Here is a 19,610-nt window from a genome sequence, read left to right as displayed (position 1 = left end):
ACTGAATTAACTGGAAAATAGAGTCCCTGTTAGATTAGCTTGCAAATGCCGTTGTCCATGACCTGGCAGTTTTATGGCAAGCGGTTTTAACATGCATTATGGCAAACCGCCTACACTGGGTAAACTTGAAAGCAGAGCTCACCATTGTGTGTGCATGCATGGCAAGCTGTTTTAACATTTAAATGTATTATTCGTAGGAGCAATGAGATATTGATAGTAAATTGAATATAACAGTTCAATTTCATGTTCAAATTTGTCTTATCAATAAAAAAAAAGCAATTCATGCTTTAGACTATTTTAATTTAAAACATTTTAAAAACAAAGTACCGGTTCAGGCACCGTTTCGGCACCGGCACCGTTTTAAAAGTATCGATTTAGCACCGGTATCGGATAAAACCCAAACGATACCCAACCCTACATACAACTGACATGTTGTTGGCAAATTTTAGCCAGATAAAACTACATGGGACTTTGGAAACATTGTTTTTAAGTTGCTTTTGTTTTCAAAAAATGTCAGAGCTTAGCAATCACCAAAAAGGCAGAATCTAGAGTACCCAAGATATAAGCAGTATGTTAATTTTCGATACTTTCCTAATGCTTGTGGTTATATGCTTGCATTATAGGATCTTTCTCATTTAGTTCTTGTCCTTAATGTGCTATTTATTTTTCTGTTTTCTCACTTCTCTCAGGAGGACTGTACCCTTGAGAATGTGTGGCAGATGGGAGGCCTGAGCATTTTGACATCTGTACCTCTGATGCCAGACTATGTGTGTCTTTTGTGTGCCAGTAAAGGCCATCATGAGGTGAGTGTGCACTTATTTTATAGCCTAATAACCAAGACTGATTATTGGCATTCTTGTTAGTTTAGATCTGGCATACCATAAAACTTCAAATAATAGCCGAGTCCCAAATAGACGCCTGTCTCTTTTAAACGCCTGGTATGGCTACAGGTTTGGGTTAAAGGCCTGGTCTGTTTTTTAGTTTTGGGTTGTATTTAATCTTCTAAACCCTGTCTGTTTAAAGCCCAATTCACACCAAAGATTCGCGATGAGACGAAACCGTTGCAGAAAGGAGTTGCAGCGGTGTGAATAGATGTTGCACGCCGTCGCAAAGCATTCACCATGTCTAGTCACAGTTGCAAGGTTTTAGAATGTTGCATCAAGTTGCTGGTTTATAGAATGTTGCAGCTCATCTCGTCCCATATCTTTAGTGTGAATTGGGCTTAAGCCAGTATGGTGCAGACTGCGCAGTGCGCACATTATAATTAGATGGCATTTAAAGACTGCGGTGGGGAAAAGCTAGAGTTCCAAATTGTTTAACTTTTTTCAATATGAACTATGCCTATATGCCCGACTTCGTCACCGTTCAATTCATCCCGTTAGTTTCAAATTTGCGGACAGGCCGATGGTAAGCTTGTTTTTATGCTGGCAACAAAAGAAAAGGGTTCGCGAATGTTATTCTTCTAAATGCGTACCGCCATGGCGATAAAGAGAATGAAGTAGGCTATGATTTGAAATGTAAGCTGACTTGTCAAATTTGCCAAATAAAATACGGGAGAAATTATATGGTTCATGCTTTCTCATGCTGTTTCATTCATGCCGAAAAGGAGGGACAATGAAACATTACGCAAGTTCCACTTTTGCATAAATAATTCCTGAACGGTTTTGGTCAGTGCTGATAATGCAACTGTATTTGACAGCAGATATAGGCTAGGTTGCTAGTGACAAAATATGAGCTTTCAGTGTGATACGATCTATTTGGAAATTATGTTTGATTAAAATGTGTTTCATCTGTTCTGGCTATTCCCGCTATTTGGATCTTATCTCACTCAATGAACAACATCTCAACACTAAATGAATGATGATCCATAATTGTCATCGGATAACCTAGTCATATGGGTAGACATTCAGTGTGTTTGAAATAATTAATTCGATAATATTTTCCATCTTTGCAGAGGAAAAGTTTTGTGTAAAGGGAATTAAAGGCCTGTCTCATATAGACGCTTGTCTCTAATACTAGCCGGTGCAGTTTGGCAATTTGGGAAAATAAAAGCCCGGGCTATTATTTGGAGTTTTACGGTATGTTAAAGTACATACGTTTTATGCAATGGTAGTGTTTGGGAGGTTCTGTGTACATTAGCTGTAGGCAACTCCAGTCATTGTCCATTTTTTTGTTTTTTTCTCTCCTATATATATATTATGTATTTCCAAGCAAATATTTGAAATTACTCAAGTCAATCTTTATTACCATAAGTATGTAGTAGGGATGCACCGATCAGACTTTTTCAGTCTCGATACCGATGCCTGGGCTTTGTGTAACGGTCGATACCCGGTACCGATCCGATACATAGTTAACATAGTTAAACATGTTTAAACATAGTTAAATTACTGTAATAAATAGGAGTGTCACAATTTCGAAGTTTGAAGTCGAAATCGATCGAAATTACATCTCAATCTCGAACTTCGAACTCTAAGGTAAAATCGACGATGTAGCCACACCCTCAATGTCACGTCCAGCAAGATGCAAAAACACACACGTTGAACTGTGGCGTCAACACTCCTCTAACTTAGGCTGCAGCCAGTTTAAACTGATCAACTGATCAAAATCGAAGCCCCTCTTGCTACTCTGAACTCACCGGTGTGAAAGTATTTTGTTGTTCATTCACGTCAATTAACACTTTGACCGCTTTGACTCTGACTGCTATACAGATGCTGTACTGCCAAATGTGCTGTGAACCGTTTCATCACTTCTGCCTTGATCCCACGGAACGCCCCTCTGAGGAAAATAAAGAAAATTGGTGTTGTCGACGGTGTAGGTTCTGCCATGTTTGTGGACATAAAAGCAAACCTTCAAAGGTACTAGCATAATATGTATGCAATTTTGTTCTCACTGCTCCTGACTGACTAACTATTTAAGTTCACTTGGATAGGTAACATGAGTAGCAATATGTCCGATATTTCCTCATTCTGTGTCATCAGTTTATGGATTTTTTTCAGCCTTTCTGTCCGTAATGTAAGAAGCACTTGATGAATTGACACATAATTATCCCTTTATGTCATTCCTTAACTTTGTACAAGCTGAATTTGGGGTGTGCCCTCAAAGTTCTATGAAATTAAATTTTATTTAGACTTTATTGATTAGTGTAAATATTCCACAGCCTCTGCTGGAGTGTGAACGGTGTCAGAACAGCTATCACCCCTCCTGCCTGGGGCCCAACTACCCCAAACCCAACAAACGCAAGAAAACATGGGTAAGATACTGAAAACCTCATCTCGCAACAACATGTATACTGGCTCAGAGTTAGTGAGCGGAGCTGAGCGGTGTGATTATCCCGCTTCTCGCTCAGATGGCTGTTCACTCAGCCGCTCTTCCGCTAAAATTTGCTTCAGGCCGCTCCGCTACGCTCAATTTCGCACCCCGCTCCACTTAAAAATCCTCCCGCTCCAGTGAAATCACTCCACGCTCGCTCCAATTTAAAAGAGGGAGAAATAATCTACAAGCCGAATTGTCACATTAAAGCTACAGTTGGCAAGTCTGACAGATTGAGGGGACTTAGCCAAAATTTTGAATGTTTACAACTCTCATGCTCCTCCCCCACTACCACCGAGCACCCTCTCATCGAGTTTGTGCTCGTCAGTGCGCACCAGACTGCACCAGACTGTGATTGACAGTCAGATTTCACACAGCCCTGCTCTGATTGGACCAGAAGAACCGGGAGCTGTGGGTTTTTGTAAAACAAATAACATGCTCTAGGTGGAGGTAGAAGTGCAGGGGTTTTTTCTAAAACCAGCTGATTTATGTTGTTTGGTCGGAACATAGTGTTGGTTTCAGTGAATATGATCAAAAAAAAATCTTGCCAACTGCAGCTTTAATCAGAAAAAATAAATCCCAAAGAACTAAGAGTATATGTCACTCATAGAACATTTATTTTAAAAGATAGTGCAACACCGATAGTGCAACAACGAACACGCTCGGCAACATCAATACACATAAGCCTAAAACTAAAGGGATCAGTGGGATTAATTGCCTAAAGAATATAGTCTTAGCATCCAAGTTTTAGCCTTCTACTTGATAAGAAGCATATTCAAATTGATCACGTTTTTCTTTGCTCTCCATAGCACACACTCTTGTTTCCGCGAAATGTGTCTTCTTAGATTCCAAAATGAATCTTTACTCACTGAAACAGTGTCACCACATGGTTGTTCTTGCGCTACATTGTTAGTATCTAGTTGTTTTGTAGGAATAGTACACTTGCATGACTTATCAGTTTCCTATCTAAAATATTTAGCGAACTCCATCCCCATCAACACACTTACAATCGCCAATCTTTGAAATTTAACTGTCTCGGTTTTATTGGGAAGACATGAATTCTGGGTGGATTTGGACATGCTTCAGACTCATGGTGTGAGCGGTATCGGAGCGAAATTGGAGCAGAACAGAGCGGCCACTCCGACCTCTAAATTAAAAAGTGCCCCGCGCTACAACTAAATTAGCTCCGCTCCTCGCTTGCTCGCGCTCCGCTCACTAGCTCTGTACTGGCTGAAGTTAGGGCTGGACGACATATCGTATTGGCTTGATAAATTCCAGTGTATTTTTTAAATGGAATTTATCAAATCAATACGTAGTCCAGGTCTTTTGCTTAGGCAGTGTAGGCTCTGAATAGGTCTTACCTATGAAACATAAATCGTGTTAAAGTTTATTTCTGTTGCATTAGTCACCAAACATTAAACTAGTACTGCGTCAGGCAGTGATGACCTGTTTTTAATATTGTGTCTCTAGTAAACCATAGATTAATATGCCCTCCCAGACATGTGCATGTCATCCTGATTCTCCCTATCATTTAAAATCAGATCTCATTCTATGAATGATGTAGTCCTACAAGTCATGTTTTATCTTTTGTTCAGGTAGAGAGGGGGCGCTGTGGCGCAGCAGTTTACAGCGCCCGTACAATATACAGGTGCAAGTGCCCACGGGGACCCAGGTTCGAATCCAACCTGCGGTCATGTCCCGATCCCACCCCGTCTCTCTCTCTCCCACTTGCTTCCTGTCACTCTCCACTGTCCTGTCCAAATAAAGGCAAAAAGCCCCAAAAATATAATTTTAAAAAAAGGTAGAGAGAAAAAAAAAATCGATTTAAATTAAAGGTACACTATGCAGGTTTAGGTATTTTTGGCGGCTGTAGAGCTCCCTCTAGAGTTGTGATATATTTATATTTTACTCTGCTATTATAGCAAACTTCTCACAACGTATCCCCTCTGTGCACAATGAAAATGCTTTTGTTGTAGAGGTGAAGGATTAACAGGCCTCTAAAGAGCTATATCTACTGACAAGGTAATGTTTCATGATTCTCATGAAATTTGTCAGGCAGCCGTTCTTGGAAGTTGCATGGCTGGTTATCTCAGTAGGGACTCGCTACGCCTATGCTGTATAGCTGTGCTAGGTGAAAGATTTGCCTATTACAAGTTTGTTTACCATTAAATTGGCTTCGTAAAGGTGAAAATATTGCTTAGTGTACCTTTTAGAATTGTCTACAACACTAAGAAAAAAAAGATTACATTTTCTGCCTAGATCACCCAGCCCTAGTTGAAGCAGAGACATAGCTTGTGAACGCTAACACGTTCCCCTTATATCTATTTATCGTTCATAAATGTGTGATTATCTATCTCTACCATTATAGTTCAGGGTTTATAATTGTAGCTCTAGTCTTTCATGTCAAATGTTGTTAAACTGTTTGAAATATCCTGAATATTCTGCATGAAATGAGTGGATTCAGTGTCCTATGAACAACAGACAGTTCATGCTAGGAACAATGTAGGTGATTGTAGGCACTATTTCTCTATTTGTCAGGTGTGCATGAGCTGTATTAGATGTAGGAGCTGTGGCGTGACCCCAGGGAAGAGTTGGGACACCGAGTGGAATCATGACAAAGGTCTTTGCCCTGACTGCACAAAACTCAATGCCCAGGGTAAGATCATATGCAGTTTTTATTTATTTATTCTTCTTCTGCTACATGGTCAACAATATCACCTACTTAATCAATACACATGAAACTTGGCATGCTTCTAACCCCACATGGCTGATATGGTATTGGGTCGAGGTTGCATAGTGGCTGAGGAGCTAGAGGGTGCAGTAGCCCAAAAAGTTGTGGATTCAATTCCTGACTGTCACCACTGTGACTTTGAGCATGGCATTTAACCCTTTAAGGGTTTTTCTATGGGGACTGGTCCTTGTAATAATTTACATATAATGGCATTTGATAAAAGTGTCAACCAAATTAATGAATAAATAATAAACTAATATGGGTTGGGGTTTGTACCCCTAGATGGGTGTGTCCCGTTGCGCTAGCGTTCTCTAAAGTGGGGTAGGCTCAAAGCAGTTTTTGGGCAATAACTCAACAACCGGTCAATGACATCAGATAAGATGCTAATTTTGCAGTAAACACACACTGAACAGAAACTCTTGGGACATGTGTGTCTACTCCATGGATGGAGTGACCTACATGACATTACAGTTAAGCTTATAATAAATCCAGTAGTCAGAAAATTATAAATTAACAAATTAAAAAAATATATTTTTACATAACATCAGATATTCAGAAACCCAAATAATGGGAATGGAATGATTCATGTTCCATAGCCACATAGACATTTATTCAACTGTGAGATTTGCAGTTGAATCATGCTCTTCAGATTGATTCTTAACTTTATAGGCTTGGCAAGAGCATAGAAAATTTAATTTTTTATTACATTAACTTTTTGCTGATCATTGAACATTTCTCTCTTAAATAGTTTTGAATGGCCTTTAGTGTAGCAGTCTGACATAAAACATAATCTTTGTGTGCTTGATATCTTCCATGGGTTTAGGTAACTACTGCACAATTTGCTTTAAATGCTATGAGGACAATGACTATGAAAGCCAGATGATGCAGTGTGCTACCTGCAACCACTGGGTTCATGCGAAATGTGAAGGCCTAACAGGTGAGTTTACATTTTTAACTGAAAAACATATTGTGGAAATTGTACTTTCAAGCAGTTAACTTTGAATTAATTGAAAGTAAGGAATAAAGGGTGTATTAAAGATTTAAGAAGCCATTAATGCCCATGGTGGATTTTTTGGTATTATTATTTTCTTTGCTGCACTTAAAATACTATCCAAGCAAAGTTTTTTTTTTTTTTTACATTTTTAGTCTCAAGTCAAAATTGATAAATGGTTTTTATGTTCCATAAAAAAGTGTTTTGGTTTTTAATGACACCGATTCTGGCTACAAGCAATTTTTGATACACACATAGTTCAGACTCCTTTATGCATTCAAGAAAATGAACTGATTGATATATGGTGTTTTATTAATAAAATGTCAGTTTTAAATCTTGACCCTTTTACCATATGTAAATACAGTATGTGTAATACCTTTTTTGTATGTATTTGTAATCACTTACCACAGGTAACACTGCAAATCTCTGGTGTCTGGTGCTTACAGAAAAAAAATCAGAAAATCTGGTTATATATGGAGTATTCTTGCCCAGGTCATTTCTTGAGGAAGCTTAGGTCTTTTAATGTGTGCAGCAGAATGTTGAATATGTTATACCATTTTGTTGTATGTGGTTCTCTTGACTTGTTTGTTTGGTTGTGATATACTGTATGTTAATATTATTAACCGCTGCTTTAAAGGCCCCCCTAAAGAGTTTTTTACCTTGTAAGGTACCTTTACCTTATATTGGTTCCAAAAAAATGTTGATGACGCATAAACTCTTAATAGGGCGAATGGCACTTCCACATATTTTTTTGCCAACCTTTATTTTACCTGTTCATTCCTGAGCTGCAGGAAAACAATTTGTTTTGTTTTAGATGACCTTTATGAGATCCTGTCCAATCTGCCAGAAAGTGTGGTATACTCCTGTCAGCCGTGCAACACTCGTCAGTCTGGCATGGAAGCATCACTAGTAGGAGGTGAAGGAGTGGGATGGAGAGAACTGCTTCAGCTGGAGCTCAGAGCTGGGGTGGAAAAGGTTTTGGCCTGTCTGCTGAGTTCCACTCTCAGTCAGCACCTAGTCACATGCAGCCAGGTAAGAACATGCAATTATGGCAAAAAATATGGTCAAGAACTCAACCTACGCTTTTGAGAACATCTGTGAAAATTGTAAATGTCGGCTTTGATACATTTTATAATAGGCCTACACAGCTAAAGACTTCGTACTTGCTCTAAAGACTATCTTACACTCTGATTTTCTCCTCCACCGGCACCTTTCCCTTGGCTGTGAACTAGACCTAGGTCACCTAGACAAATTAACTCTTTAGAGCCTGAGTGGAACATTCAATTTGTTGTTCACTAGTGCAGTGCCCGTTCAAACATGCCATTCCTGAAGAAAACCCGTAGCTCAATTACATGCCCACAGGTATGCCTGCTTTAAAAATAAGATGATAGGGAAACATCTTTCCAGCTAAGCATTCAATAATGAATACTGAATATTATAATATATTAGCCTATAATTAATGTGGCCTCTAATAAATTTAGGCATGGCTGCATGTGACATTTCTACAGATCAGAATGACATAATGACAACTGTTTTGAGTTAAGGCTAAATGTGTATAGCTTACTGAATAACTTCCTAATGCTATTCGAAGCTTGCACATACTTTTATTTTGAGTGGTCACTACATACCCGTGTTTGATGGCGTGATAAGTGCCGTCGCTCAGGGGCCGTGCACACGACGCCGGTTTTTGTGAAACCGGTGAGGTTTTGTTAACGGTTACGCCTAGGGATGTAACGGTATGAAAATTTAACCTCACGGTTATAGTGACCAAAATTATCACGGTTTTCGGTATTATCACAGTATTTTTTAAAAGTGTGTTCAATATGTTCTGAAAGCACTGGCCTACACAAGCTGAAATAGTTTCAAAAAGTGTCCCGTTCAGTTTTTCATGTTTAATTGGCTATGTGCTTATCGCTTAACTTACCCTACCATGACTTGGAGGTTGCTATTACTGTTATTTGGATCCAATGAGTGAGACCAGGCTTGGAATTTCACCATTCTGGGGGCAAGGCCACTTGGCCTTCAGTTGGGCATATTTGGTGGAGGGCACAAAGATAAAAAATAAGTTGTATAGCCTATTCACTGCAGTAGACCTGCATCACTGTATGAAACATTACAAAAACATGAAACATGACATATTATATAGAACTGCAAATCATCTGAACATCTAATATTTACAGATATCTAGGCTATATTTAACATTTATTTTATATTTGGCCTGTTATGAAATCATGTATTGAACAATTTAAGCACAGTTCAGCTTTAAGAAACTCAAATAGCCTAGATGCATGCTTAGCATTTTGTGATCTACTTTCACAAACTCTTAGCTGTCCTCTGATTTACCGATATATATGCGATATTTGTAACATTTATTTTGTATTTGGCCCGTTATGAAATCATGTGGAACAATTTAAACACATTGTAAAACTTAAAGCCCAAATTTGGAGACATCCATGCATGTCGAAATGTACTGCAAATTCAAAAGTGGATTACTCTGGAACGGCTAACTGTACAGGGGACTGCTTTACACCTTTATGTTCGGTAAGGTCTGCTGTTTATTCTGATATATGATATATGGTTTGTCATGTGTTAAACGAAAGGTTCGTGAAGTATTGCACCGAGAGGAATGGGTAGGGAGATTGACGAAAACCTTCAGTAGAATTTATGATTACATTTAATTATATTATTTACGTTTCTCGCGAACCGTTCACCACAGCAATTCGCGGCTAACATCGTTTAAAAGCTGAGAAAAAGCTCTTTCATGTGATACGTGTGATGTCTGTGTGATGAGTAGGCTACTTCGTGAGTAGTTCAACTGAGAAGAATAGGTGAATTTAGACACACTTTCTTTCTTGCGCTGTCACTTAATCCACTGCGTAAAAGAAATTAATTTGCGCTGTGAATGCTAAGATTATTTTGACAGGCCATAGGCTAAATAAAATTCGCTATTAGTAGGATGCAAAGCAGAATATTGAAAGAAGGGCACCAAGGGCACCATGGCCTGTAAACCTCTGATTTTCAAAGGGACATCACGGCCAACGCAAGGGGCAAAAACGTGGCCGCCGTGAAATTCCTACCCTGAGTGAGACCAAAGTAAGTGTTCGAAATAAAACTTTAGGCTACTGTGTTCTTCTGATAACGTGAGTGGAATGGATTTAATGTGCACGCGAACATAAGACGCAGAGTGCAAATGATACAGTGCAAGTTTTGCGGTGAAAATGCTCTGCCTTTTAAAATCAGGTGCAGCCTAATCCAATTCACAGTTAAAACCATCAATTAGACAACAGAATCAGTAGGGTACCAATTTTGCTTCATTGTACCAGGCCTACTGTATGTCAAAAGCAGGCTCAGATGAAGCTGGGAAGGATTAAACACACGGTTTCAACACTGTGGTAATCAACCGAGATAATTATGATATAACTTAGCTTAACATTAGCTTACTGCATGTTAGTGTTTTTTCCAGTGGTGCTCAGACCTAATGCAATGCGTAGGCTAAGCATTTCAAAATTTCACATAGCAGTCACATACCTTGAAAATGAACTTTATTAGTTTAACAGTTGAATTAAAAACCGAATTGTCTGTAGTCTCCTTATTTCATGCGACTGCTTAACCAGAGCACTTGTTAGACATTCTCTGGCTTAACGAACTGTTTCAACAATGTTTTCTTCTACGTGATTCACGCGAAATTATCGTGAAGCTTCTGCACAGCGGCGCCATCGACTGGTCTGGCATATGCACTACACCACATTTAGCCGGTTACACCTCTGTGTGTACACGCGAGGTTTTTTCTTGCTGGAGTCGTTAAAGGTGTGAAAGCGCTAAGAGAAAATCCACCGTGTCGTGTAAACGGCCTCTTAGTCTGCAACTTGTCTAACGTTATCTATGTGGCATTAGCCTATCGCTCGTTTCAATTTGGGACCTTGCAGTCGGAATTGTTGTTTTAGTCAAAGTCTCTTGAAAGTCCAAAGTAGCCTGGGCTATTCGAGTGGTCACTACATACCCGTGTTTGTTGGCGTGTTGTTGCAAGTAATCATTTTATGCAAGCAAACTGCATACAGGGAGTCTATATTGTTGAGGTCAGACATGATAATCATCTTGCATCTTAACCCACAAGCGGTTCCCGAGTAATCCGTTTAAATTGCGACTGACTATCATCAAAGTGTGACCTAGCAGAGCCCGTTCTCTGGACCTAGCTACTGTCAGTACACATTCCATGGGGTGGAGCTCCCCTGAAACTGGTCCCCTTGGAAACAGTGCAGTGCAGCGATAAATGTCCTACGTAAATAAGCATATTTTGAAATATGCATTCAAAAATCTTCAAAATCGAGAGTGCACACCTTTGTGCCACGCGCGAGCCACATACGAAATCTTAGGTCAGTCTGACAAACGGTCAGCGAGATATGCGTGCCACAGACACACAAACACACAGACGCTGCTTGCTTTATAGATAGATACTTGATGACCCTTGTGGCACAAAAATGCTTATTTTGTGGCCATGCTACATAGCAGAGAAATATAGCCACCATTGTAAACAGGAGAAATAGCCCTTTAAAATGGTATAAAACATAAAATAAAACTTTTAAGTGCAACACACTCATTGTATAAGTTTAAGTGCAGCACAATTTTGTCTTCTACTCAATGAAAAAAACAGAATAAATTTGTCATTTTTCTTCTGAAGTTATGATCAATTTATTCATACCTACAAGTTGCAGTGTAGTTGAGTGTAACTGATCATTATCTGATTTGACATCCGACCCAAAAATACCCACATTATAGTCATGTAACAACATAAGTTATTTTAACCATCTGAGCAGGACGCATAGCTAAATATGGGATGTCATACTATGTTCTAAAGAGACAGTTAGAATTGTGAGGGAGGAAAGATAAATGAGCTGATGGAGACTGCTTCTCCATTTTAATTCATTCATTTATCACCAAACGGTGAAGTTTGAGATTGAGATGTAATTTTGATCGATTTCGACTTAAAATCGTGACACCCCTAATAGATAGATAGAAACTTTATTCATCACGAGGGAAATTTGAGGCATCCAGTATCGTTATTTATTTAAGGGGCTACCGGAGGCATCGTTATTTATTTAAGGGGCTACCGGAGAAGTTTTGGGAGCATTAGTCAAAAAAGACGTGACCCTCCCTCGCCAGCAAGAAATTTTTCTATGACCCTCCAAAGTGATTATGAAAAAACGCACCCTCCCCTTCAATTTATTGATGCCTTCTGTAGGCTACTGGGTCAATTTGGGAGCTTGCATGCTACCACTCCTTTCTTAAAATGCCTTGAAAAGGCTGTCGTTTGCTAGCCTAGAAATCTAGACGCACCCTAGCGGCAGCAAATTAATTTGCTCAGCCTGTATGTCTAGTATCGAACCATAGGAATTTCGATTGGCTGACGCCGTGGACCTCATCCAATCACAGCGCTCTATTTTGTTAGAGAGTCTTAAGGCGGGCTTAACAGAATAACGACAGTCCTGCGACGGTGAACAAGGAAGGTGGCTATGGCGAACGAAGAGCGGTTGTTTGAATCGGCGTTGGCGTCAACTTTGGAGAAGTTGGACTTGTGCTTTTCTTTGAAAGTTGAGCAACACAATGCACTTAAGTCATTCCTTTCGAAGAAGGATGTATTTGCCGTTTTGCCGACCGGATACGGATATGGTCGTAGCGCTGGCCTATTGCATGCCTAGGCAGTTTGAAAGACAATTCTCTGCCCGCCCCTTGGATTAAGCGAGGTGAATGGTTCGATGCCAGACTATACATGTCAATGATATAGGATGGCCCGCCAGGCTAGTTGTTTGCACAATTTCATAAATAATCACCGGGACCGAAACATAGCCTACCTGTCAACTTTTTCCGGGTTTATCACATACTGTATTTTAACTTTTTTCCCCATCTTAGGAGGAGCTGCAGGGCCATCGCAAGTGGGTGCGAGGCCCTGTGCGAACTTGACAAGTGCGAGGCCCTTTTCACCCTTTTCTTGCATGAAATCATGCGATAGCCTATTGACGGTGCATTTTAATAGTAGGCTAAAGGCTACACCAGCTTGTCTTGAAGAGGGGAAATTTTATAGCCTATAACATTAGCTGAGTCACATATTTGGCCATAAGCCGTTTATCATAGGATATCACGAAACCAAACTACAAAGGCGAACACTTTAACAGGGGGAATTAATTGGGCATGAATCATGCTGAACGCTATTTGTCAATGAGTTGAAACACACATGACATTCAAACTATTGATACATTGTGCACTATGGACACTGGTCTGTAGGCTACCATTGGACATATAAATGACATTGACTCGCCATATCCTGACTCAGAAAAAAAACATCATCTTGCTTTTTGCCGCAAACTCAGCAATGAAATCATAGGCCAGCTTGCAGGTAGCCTACGTCTTTTTCATTTCATAGAAGGGCGGATGGATGCAACCGCGAGGACGGCAATGAGTTGTTAACAGACATGAACCAAGACATATAGCCCAGCAGCAATCTATCTAAAATAACACATACTTGAAGTACCATTCATGATATGTTGTCAAATATTGAAGTCGTGGGAAGTTTACATAATTTAAGCTGTAGGATGTTTCATTCGTCCCCCTTAAATAACTCTTGAACGGTTTTGTTCAGAGCTATACATGCAACTGCTTTCGACAAAGGACGAATTACACACTAGGCTACTTGGAACGTAACACATTTGACAAAGGACAGATGTATGTTGCTAGTGACAAAATATTAACTTTCAGTGTTTTTTACGATGTCTTTGTCATGGGGAAGTGTTTTTCCCCATGCATTTATTCTAGGCTACTGTCAGTGACTGCCACGAGAGAAGCGGGTTCTGTGTTGCGTTCATTTCAGTGACTGACGCGAGAGAAGCGGGGTCTGTGTTGTGTTGCGTTGCATTAATTTATTTTCATTGGGCATGCCCTGCCGTGCCGTCCACAGCTCTTCAGTTCCGACAAAGCCGAAATTACTCATTTTGAAACAATGAGTGCAGGCCGCGCATTTGTATGGTTATATTGCTTGACGGGGGAGGGATCCCAAGCAGCTTTCAGCCATAAGGCTACTTTGAGAATATTTTCTTATTCACCCGACACTAATATTCAAAATGTTGAAAACTATTTCGACATAGCCTAAAAGCAGTTTAATTAAATGTAATGTTAGTGGTAAATAAAGGGGCTATTTGGTGAGGCTTGGATGGCAAGAAAAATCTTCACGATATAGGCCTATTAACTGACCGCCCGATTCACGTTGGCTGGGGGGCAGGGGGGCCATCAGACATTTGTGCCCAGTTAATCCGGCCCTGCCCCCAACAAATCACACCTTCCCACCTCTGTGACCGCTTAAAAGAAGTCGAGAGGACTCCTAACTCACAGACCTATTCACAAACCGGTTTTGTGGCATTTCGCCATGTTTTTGAAATCCTATGCGGCTACAGGAGCTTCCAATCGTGAGGAAGCAATTTTGCATTGTAGGCATAACTAACATGCAATAACGCCACCAACAACAACCAAAACTAGGCTACTCATTGTCAACATGTAAAATTAAATGTAACATTATTGTGAATCAAATTAAAATGTTCTCTTGCAAACGTAGGCATAGTAACAGATTAATTTAATAATGTTACAAAGATACTACATCAATCCGTATGTTTCATTAGGCTGCTAGGCTATTTGTTTTGCCTTACTCTTGATTAATTTAGGCTAGGCCTTTTTATTCAGTTATTCATCATCTTCCGTCCTTGTGTAGCGCACGCATTCTCAGACCTGTCACCTGCCACTCATCATCGTAAGGGAGGTGTTTGCGTTACAATAATCAGCCAATCAACGTGGTCACTTCAACGTGGTCAAGCTCGTGCATGAGTAATAACGTCATCCATAGCAACGAAGACTCACTCACTCTTAGTCAAAGATTCTAGAGCGCTCCGCTCCAGAATCTTTTCAGGAGTTGTCATCTGAAAGGCTTTGTGAATAACTTAATAAGAGAAACTCCTAGCTAAAATATTTTATTGCTATTTAGTAGCCTACTCCTAGTGGTAAGATAAAAGGCTTTGTGAATGTGGCCCCTGATGTCTAACCCAATGCATAGCCCATTTACACAAAATAATTGTTGAATATTAGGCTACTGATGATCATTGTTATTTGAGAACATGCAGTGCGCGTAGGGCACCGAAAACATCTTGCTCGTAAAAAATCATCATACCGCACATTGTGGCGGGTCTGTTATTTAACCTACTTACTGTAGGCTGCGCAAACCACAGGCCTTTATTTTGGGCAAGCCTGCATTCGAGGCAGGCCTTCTGTTGAAGAATTTTATATAAAGCTAACAGTAATCCTCCTGCCCCCGATACCACAGCTGTGGATAGTGTGGAATGTTCAAGTAATAACACAATTCAATGTGTCTCAATTGTCCCCCGCTGACCACCTCACACATTTCTCTAGATTTTGCAACGACCTTACATGACACAATGCCATAAAATGCTAGTTTTTAGGACACAGAATAATGTTTGTAATGATACCAGTTAGGCCTACGTTTAACAGTAACATAAGTGTAATGAGCTATTCATTGTCGAAGGTGCATGGTGAAGTGAAATTCTTACTTTGGAAAACAAACATTTGCCGATATCATTGGATAGGGCATAGGCCTACTTGTTTATTTTTTACGTAGCCTACAATGGCCAGTTCCGAAATTACTAATTTTGAAACATTTGTATGGTTATATTGCTTGACTTAAATCCCAGAGAGTAGGCTACCGCACCCCACAGTGATGGGCCTAGCGGTCTTACACGTTCAGTGTGGGGTATAAACAAGCTGAGAATTTAGCGGTGTCACGTCTGCCTGTCACAGACGTGGGGAGCTCTTTGAAGCTTGGGATAATGTGGTACAGTTACTACAGTTACAGTATTTTATTTTACTTATGGAATATTTATTTTTCACTTTTATAAGGATACATTGTCAAGGATTTATTGTCACATGCATATAGTTACTGGATGTAAGAAATGCAGTGAAATTATGTCTGGTGTCAGCCTATTTGTGCATTTATGGGGGGGGGGGGGGTAAAAAGTGTAGTAGAAGAGGGGTTTAGTAGATTAAGTGGCAAGGGCTGCATAAGAAAGGTGGGGGAGGATTGGGATTGGGGGGGCACCAACAAGGAGCATGAAAGGAGCAATATGTCATGAAACAATGTGCTGTGTATTGGGGGGGGCAGTGTGCTGTAAGTATGTTGGGGATGTGTGTTGGAGAAGCTTCCTGATGAAATAATGTGTATGTAGGGGAGAGGGGGGGGCAGTGTACTGCAAGTATGGTGAAGGGACTTACTATTGCAAGCAGAGTACTGTATGTATGATGTATGTGAGTGATGACAGTGAAGATGTGTGAGTGGGCGGGAGGGGAGTGGAGTGGAGCAGTGACTGTGTGTGTGTATGGGGGTAGGTGGGGGCAGTGTGCTGTAAGTATGTAGAGGATGTGTGTTGGAGAAGATCCTGAAGACAATGTGCTGTGTTTGTAGGGGGTTGGGGGCAGTGTGCAGCAAGTATGTAGAGGAGGCTTACTGTAGCAAGCAGTGTGCTGTATGTGAGGTGATGACCGTGATGATGTAAGTGTGTGTGTTTTTTGTGTGTGTGATGGGGTGTGGGGGGGGGCAGAAAGGCTAGACCAGTGGTTCCCAAACTTTTAACAGGCATGTACCCCCTGAGACATTATGACCTTCCGGAGTACCCCCAACACCACCAATTGTTAACAAGTTTTTTTTTAATTGTTTTAGGCTATTAATATTTATTCTTATCAATTTTGTCGAGAATAGTGAATAGAATCATAAACATATGATACAAATCTCATCAATAGTCAACATATGATAGGCCTACAAATGTGCTGAATATAATGATTTTAAATAGATCTGCACCTAATCTCACACACAATCGTCTTGTTGAATGCAGTGATCTTATCTGCTTGTCTTTGCCTTGTAACTGGAGATTTAACTCATTGAGCTTTCCAAATATATCGCTAAGATAGGCCAGCTTCGTCAAGAAATGTTCTTTAGTGAATGTGCTTGCAGATTCAAACATGCGCTCTTCCTCCAAGAAGAGGCGACTCGGAGCTCAAACACGCGACAGCACTTTACCTCGGGAAAGCCACCTTGCCTCGCTGTGAAACAGTACAGCCTTTTAGTCAGCTCCCATCTCCTCTCAAAGTGCGTAGAATAGACACGCTTTTAAGGGCCGGGTCTTGATGAAATTCACCACTCTCACAACCTCGTTCAAAATCTCATTAATCTCAATCTGCCTTGACACGAGCGCTTCCCTATGAATAACACAGTGCGTCCATTGCGCATCGGGTGCTACCTGGACCTAGGCTACAGATAAAAAATAAAATAAAAAAAACTCCTGTTTCCGCGACCCACAGTTTGAGAAACGCTGTTTTACCCTCTGTTTCTCCACTGTCGAATATTTTGTTAATGCGGAGAAAATACGTTTTTAATGTGCAGTGCAAATGCGGAAGTTAAGTTACCAACGTGGGATAGAGAAAACGTTTGAAAAGGCATATGACTTAGATCTTTTTTCGCGTACCCCCTGAAATCAGTCCACGTACCCCTGGGGGTACGCGTACCCCAGTTTGACAACCGTGGGGCTAGACAATCAAAGACATGGGTAGATAGATGGAGGAGAAATCAAAAATAATAAATAAAAAGTTCTATGGAGATGTGCAAAAGTTGTAGAAAGTCAGATGTGTGTGTGTGTGTTTTGACGTGTGATGAAATAAGAAAATAAATAAAAGGTCTGTAGCATAGGGAGAGGGATGTAGAAGTGCTAAAAGTCATGTAGGTGTGTGTGTGTGTGTGGGGGGGGGGGTCATGAGTGCTGAGGAGTGAATGAGTGCAAAGTCAGTATAGTGTGAGTTCAGGGTTGGGAAATGTTTGAGAGTGCTGAGTAGTGAATGTGTGCAAAGTCAGTATAGTGTGAGTTCAGAGTTCGGATGGCCTGGGGATAAAAACTTCTCCTGAGTCTCTCAGTTCTGGCTTTGTGACTACATAGGCGTCTTCTTGATTTCAGCGGTAGGAATAATCCATTGTTAGGATGAGCAGAGTCCTTCAGAATCTTTTGGGCTCTTAGGAGTACTATTCTGGAATAGATATCTTGTAGAGCAGGGAGTTGAGTTCTCATAGTACGTTCAGCTGAGCGCACTACTCTCTGCAGAGTAATACAATCTCTAACTGTGGAGTTCCCATACCAGGTGATGATGCTACCAGTTAGAACACTCTCAACCGCTGAAGTGTAGAAGGCCTTCATGATGGATGTAGAAACTTTGAATTTCCTTAGCTGACGAAGGAAGTAGAGTCGTTGTCTGGACTTCTTCAGAACATATTGAGTGTTAACAGTCCATGTTAAGTCTTCAGTAATGTGGACACCAAGGTATTTAAAACTTGTGACTCTCTCTACAGGTTGCCTGCTGATCATTAGTGGGGTGTAACTAGTTCTGCTGCTGCCTTCTGTAATCCACTACCATTTCCTTGGTTTTATTGACATTCAGTGTCAAGCTGTTAGATTGACACCACTGTGCCACCTCATCAACCTGATCCAAGTGCAGCTGTTCATTGTTGTTACTAATCAGGCCCAAGATCACTGTGTCATCTGCAAACTTGATGATGGAGGTATGACTACTGTTGGCTTTGCAGTCATGTGTGTAGATGTTGTACAGCAGTGGACTCAAAACACAGCCTTGGGGAGCACCAGTGCTGATGGTTAATGTGTCAGATGTCAGACCCCCCACTCTAACCACTTGTGAACGGTTGGTGAGAAAGTCAAATATCCAGTGACACAGGGTGGTGTTCAGTCCTAAGGCCTTCATCTTTGTGACCAAGGTGAGAGGTACTATCGTGTTGAATGCTGAACTAAAGTCAATGAACAGCATCCTCACATAATTCCCATTCCCCTCCTCCAGGTAAGTTAAGGTGGTGTGCATGAGGTTTGAGATGGCATCCTCTGTAGACCTGTTGGCTCTGTAAGCAAATTGGAGGGGGTCGAAGGAGGCAGGGAGGGATGAGCAGATAATGTTTTTCACAAGCTTCTCAAAACACTTCATCACTGTAGACGTCAGGGCTACTGGGCGGTAGTCATTCAGACATGATGGACTTTTGTTTTTCGGTACTGGAACAATAACAGACTGCTTGAGGCAAGTAGGAACTGTCTCTTGAGCCAATGATGTGTTAAAGATATAAGTGAACACAGGAGCTAACTGAGCAGTGCGATTTCAAAACCCTGTTAGAAATTCCATCCGGTCCAGCAGCTTTTCTACAATTAACCCTCCTAAAGGCATTGCTCACATCGACCTCAGAGACACAGAAAGGTGCATCCTCATTTGCTTCACATTAATAAAGGCTTTGTTTGAATGCTGTTGGAACAAATAGTAGTTGATTATAAAGGCAACTTTCTGTTGCAATATTCTGTGTGTTCTGGACTGCAGCTAACTTGGTAAGCCAGTGGTTCTCAAACGTTTTCTTTCATTCCCCACTTTGATCAAGGGGGCATTGACTGATGATAGTGGAGATAACGTGTTATCCCAAGGCCTTTGCAAGTCAGC

The 19,610-nt window shown here is 40.7% G+C and overlaps 1 protein-coding gene across 3 annotated transcripts in view; it reads left to right on the top strand.

Annotated features, from left to right (window-relative positions):
- The window catches only part of kmt2bb (lysine (K)-specific methyltransferase 2Bb), a 96,566-nt gene that overhangs the window by 39,588 nt on the left and 37,368 nt on the right, over positions 1-19,610 (top strand). For all 3 annotated transcript variants that reach the window (XM_076281224.1, XM_076281223.1, XM_076281222.1), the window contains 6 exons: positions 690-803; positions 2,709-2,855; positions 3,158-3,250; positions 5,848-5,965; positions 6,864-6,977; positions 7,846-8,063. In XM_076281224.1, coding sequence (XP_076137339.1) covers positions 690-803; positions 2,709-2,855; positions 3,158-3,250; positions 5,848-5,965; positions 6,864-6,977; positions 7,846-8,063 — 804 coding nt within the window. The remainder of the gene's footprint in view (positions 1-689; positions 804-2,708; positions 2,856-3,157; positions 3,251-5,847; positions 5,966-6,863; positions 6,978-7,845; positions 8,064-19,610) is intronic.

The sequence above is a fragment of the Alosa pseudoharengus genome, unplaced genomic scaffold (assembly GCF_046254945.1).
Source record: "Alosa pseudoharengus isolate Yale_2024_CS ecotype anadromous, Long Island Sound unplaced genomic scaffold, YU_APseudo_1.1 YU_APseudo_1.1_scf_12, whole genome shotgun sequence".
NCBI lineage: Eukaryota > Metazoa > Chordata > Actinopteri > Clupeiformes > Clupeidae > Alosa > Alosa pseudoharengus.
This window is presented reverse-complemented; position numbering and strand designations above follow the sequence as displayed.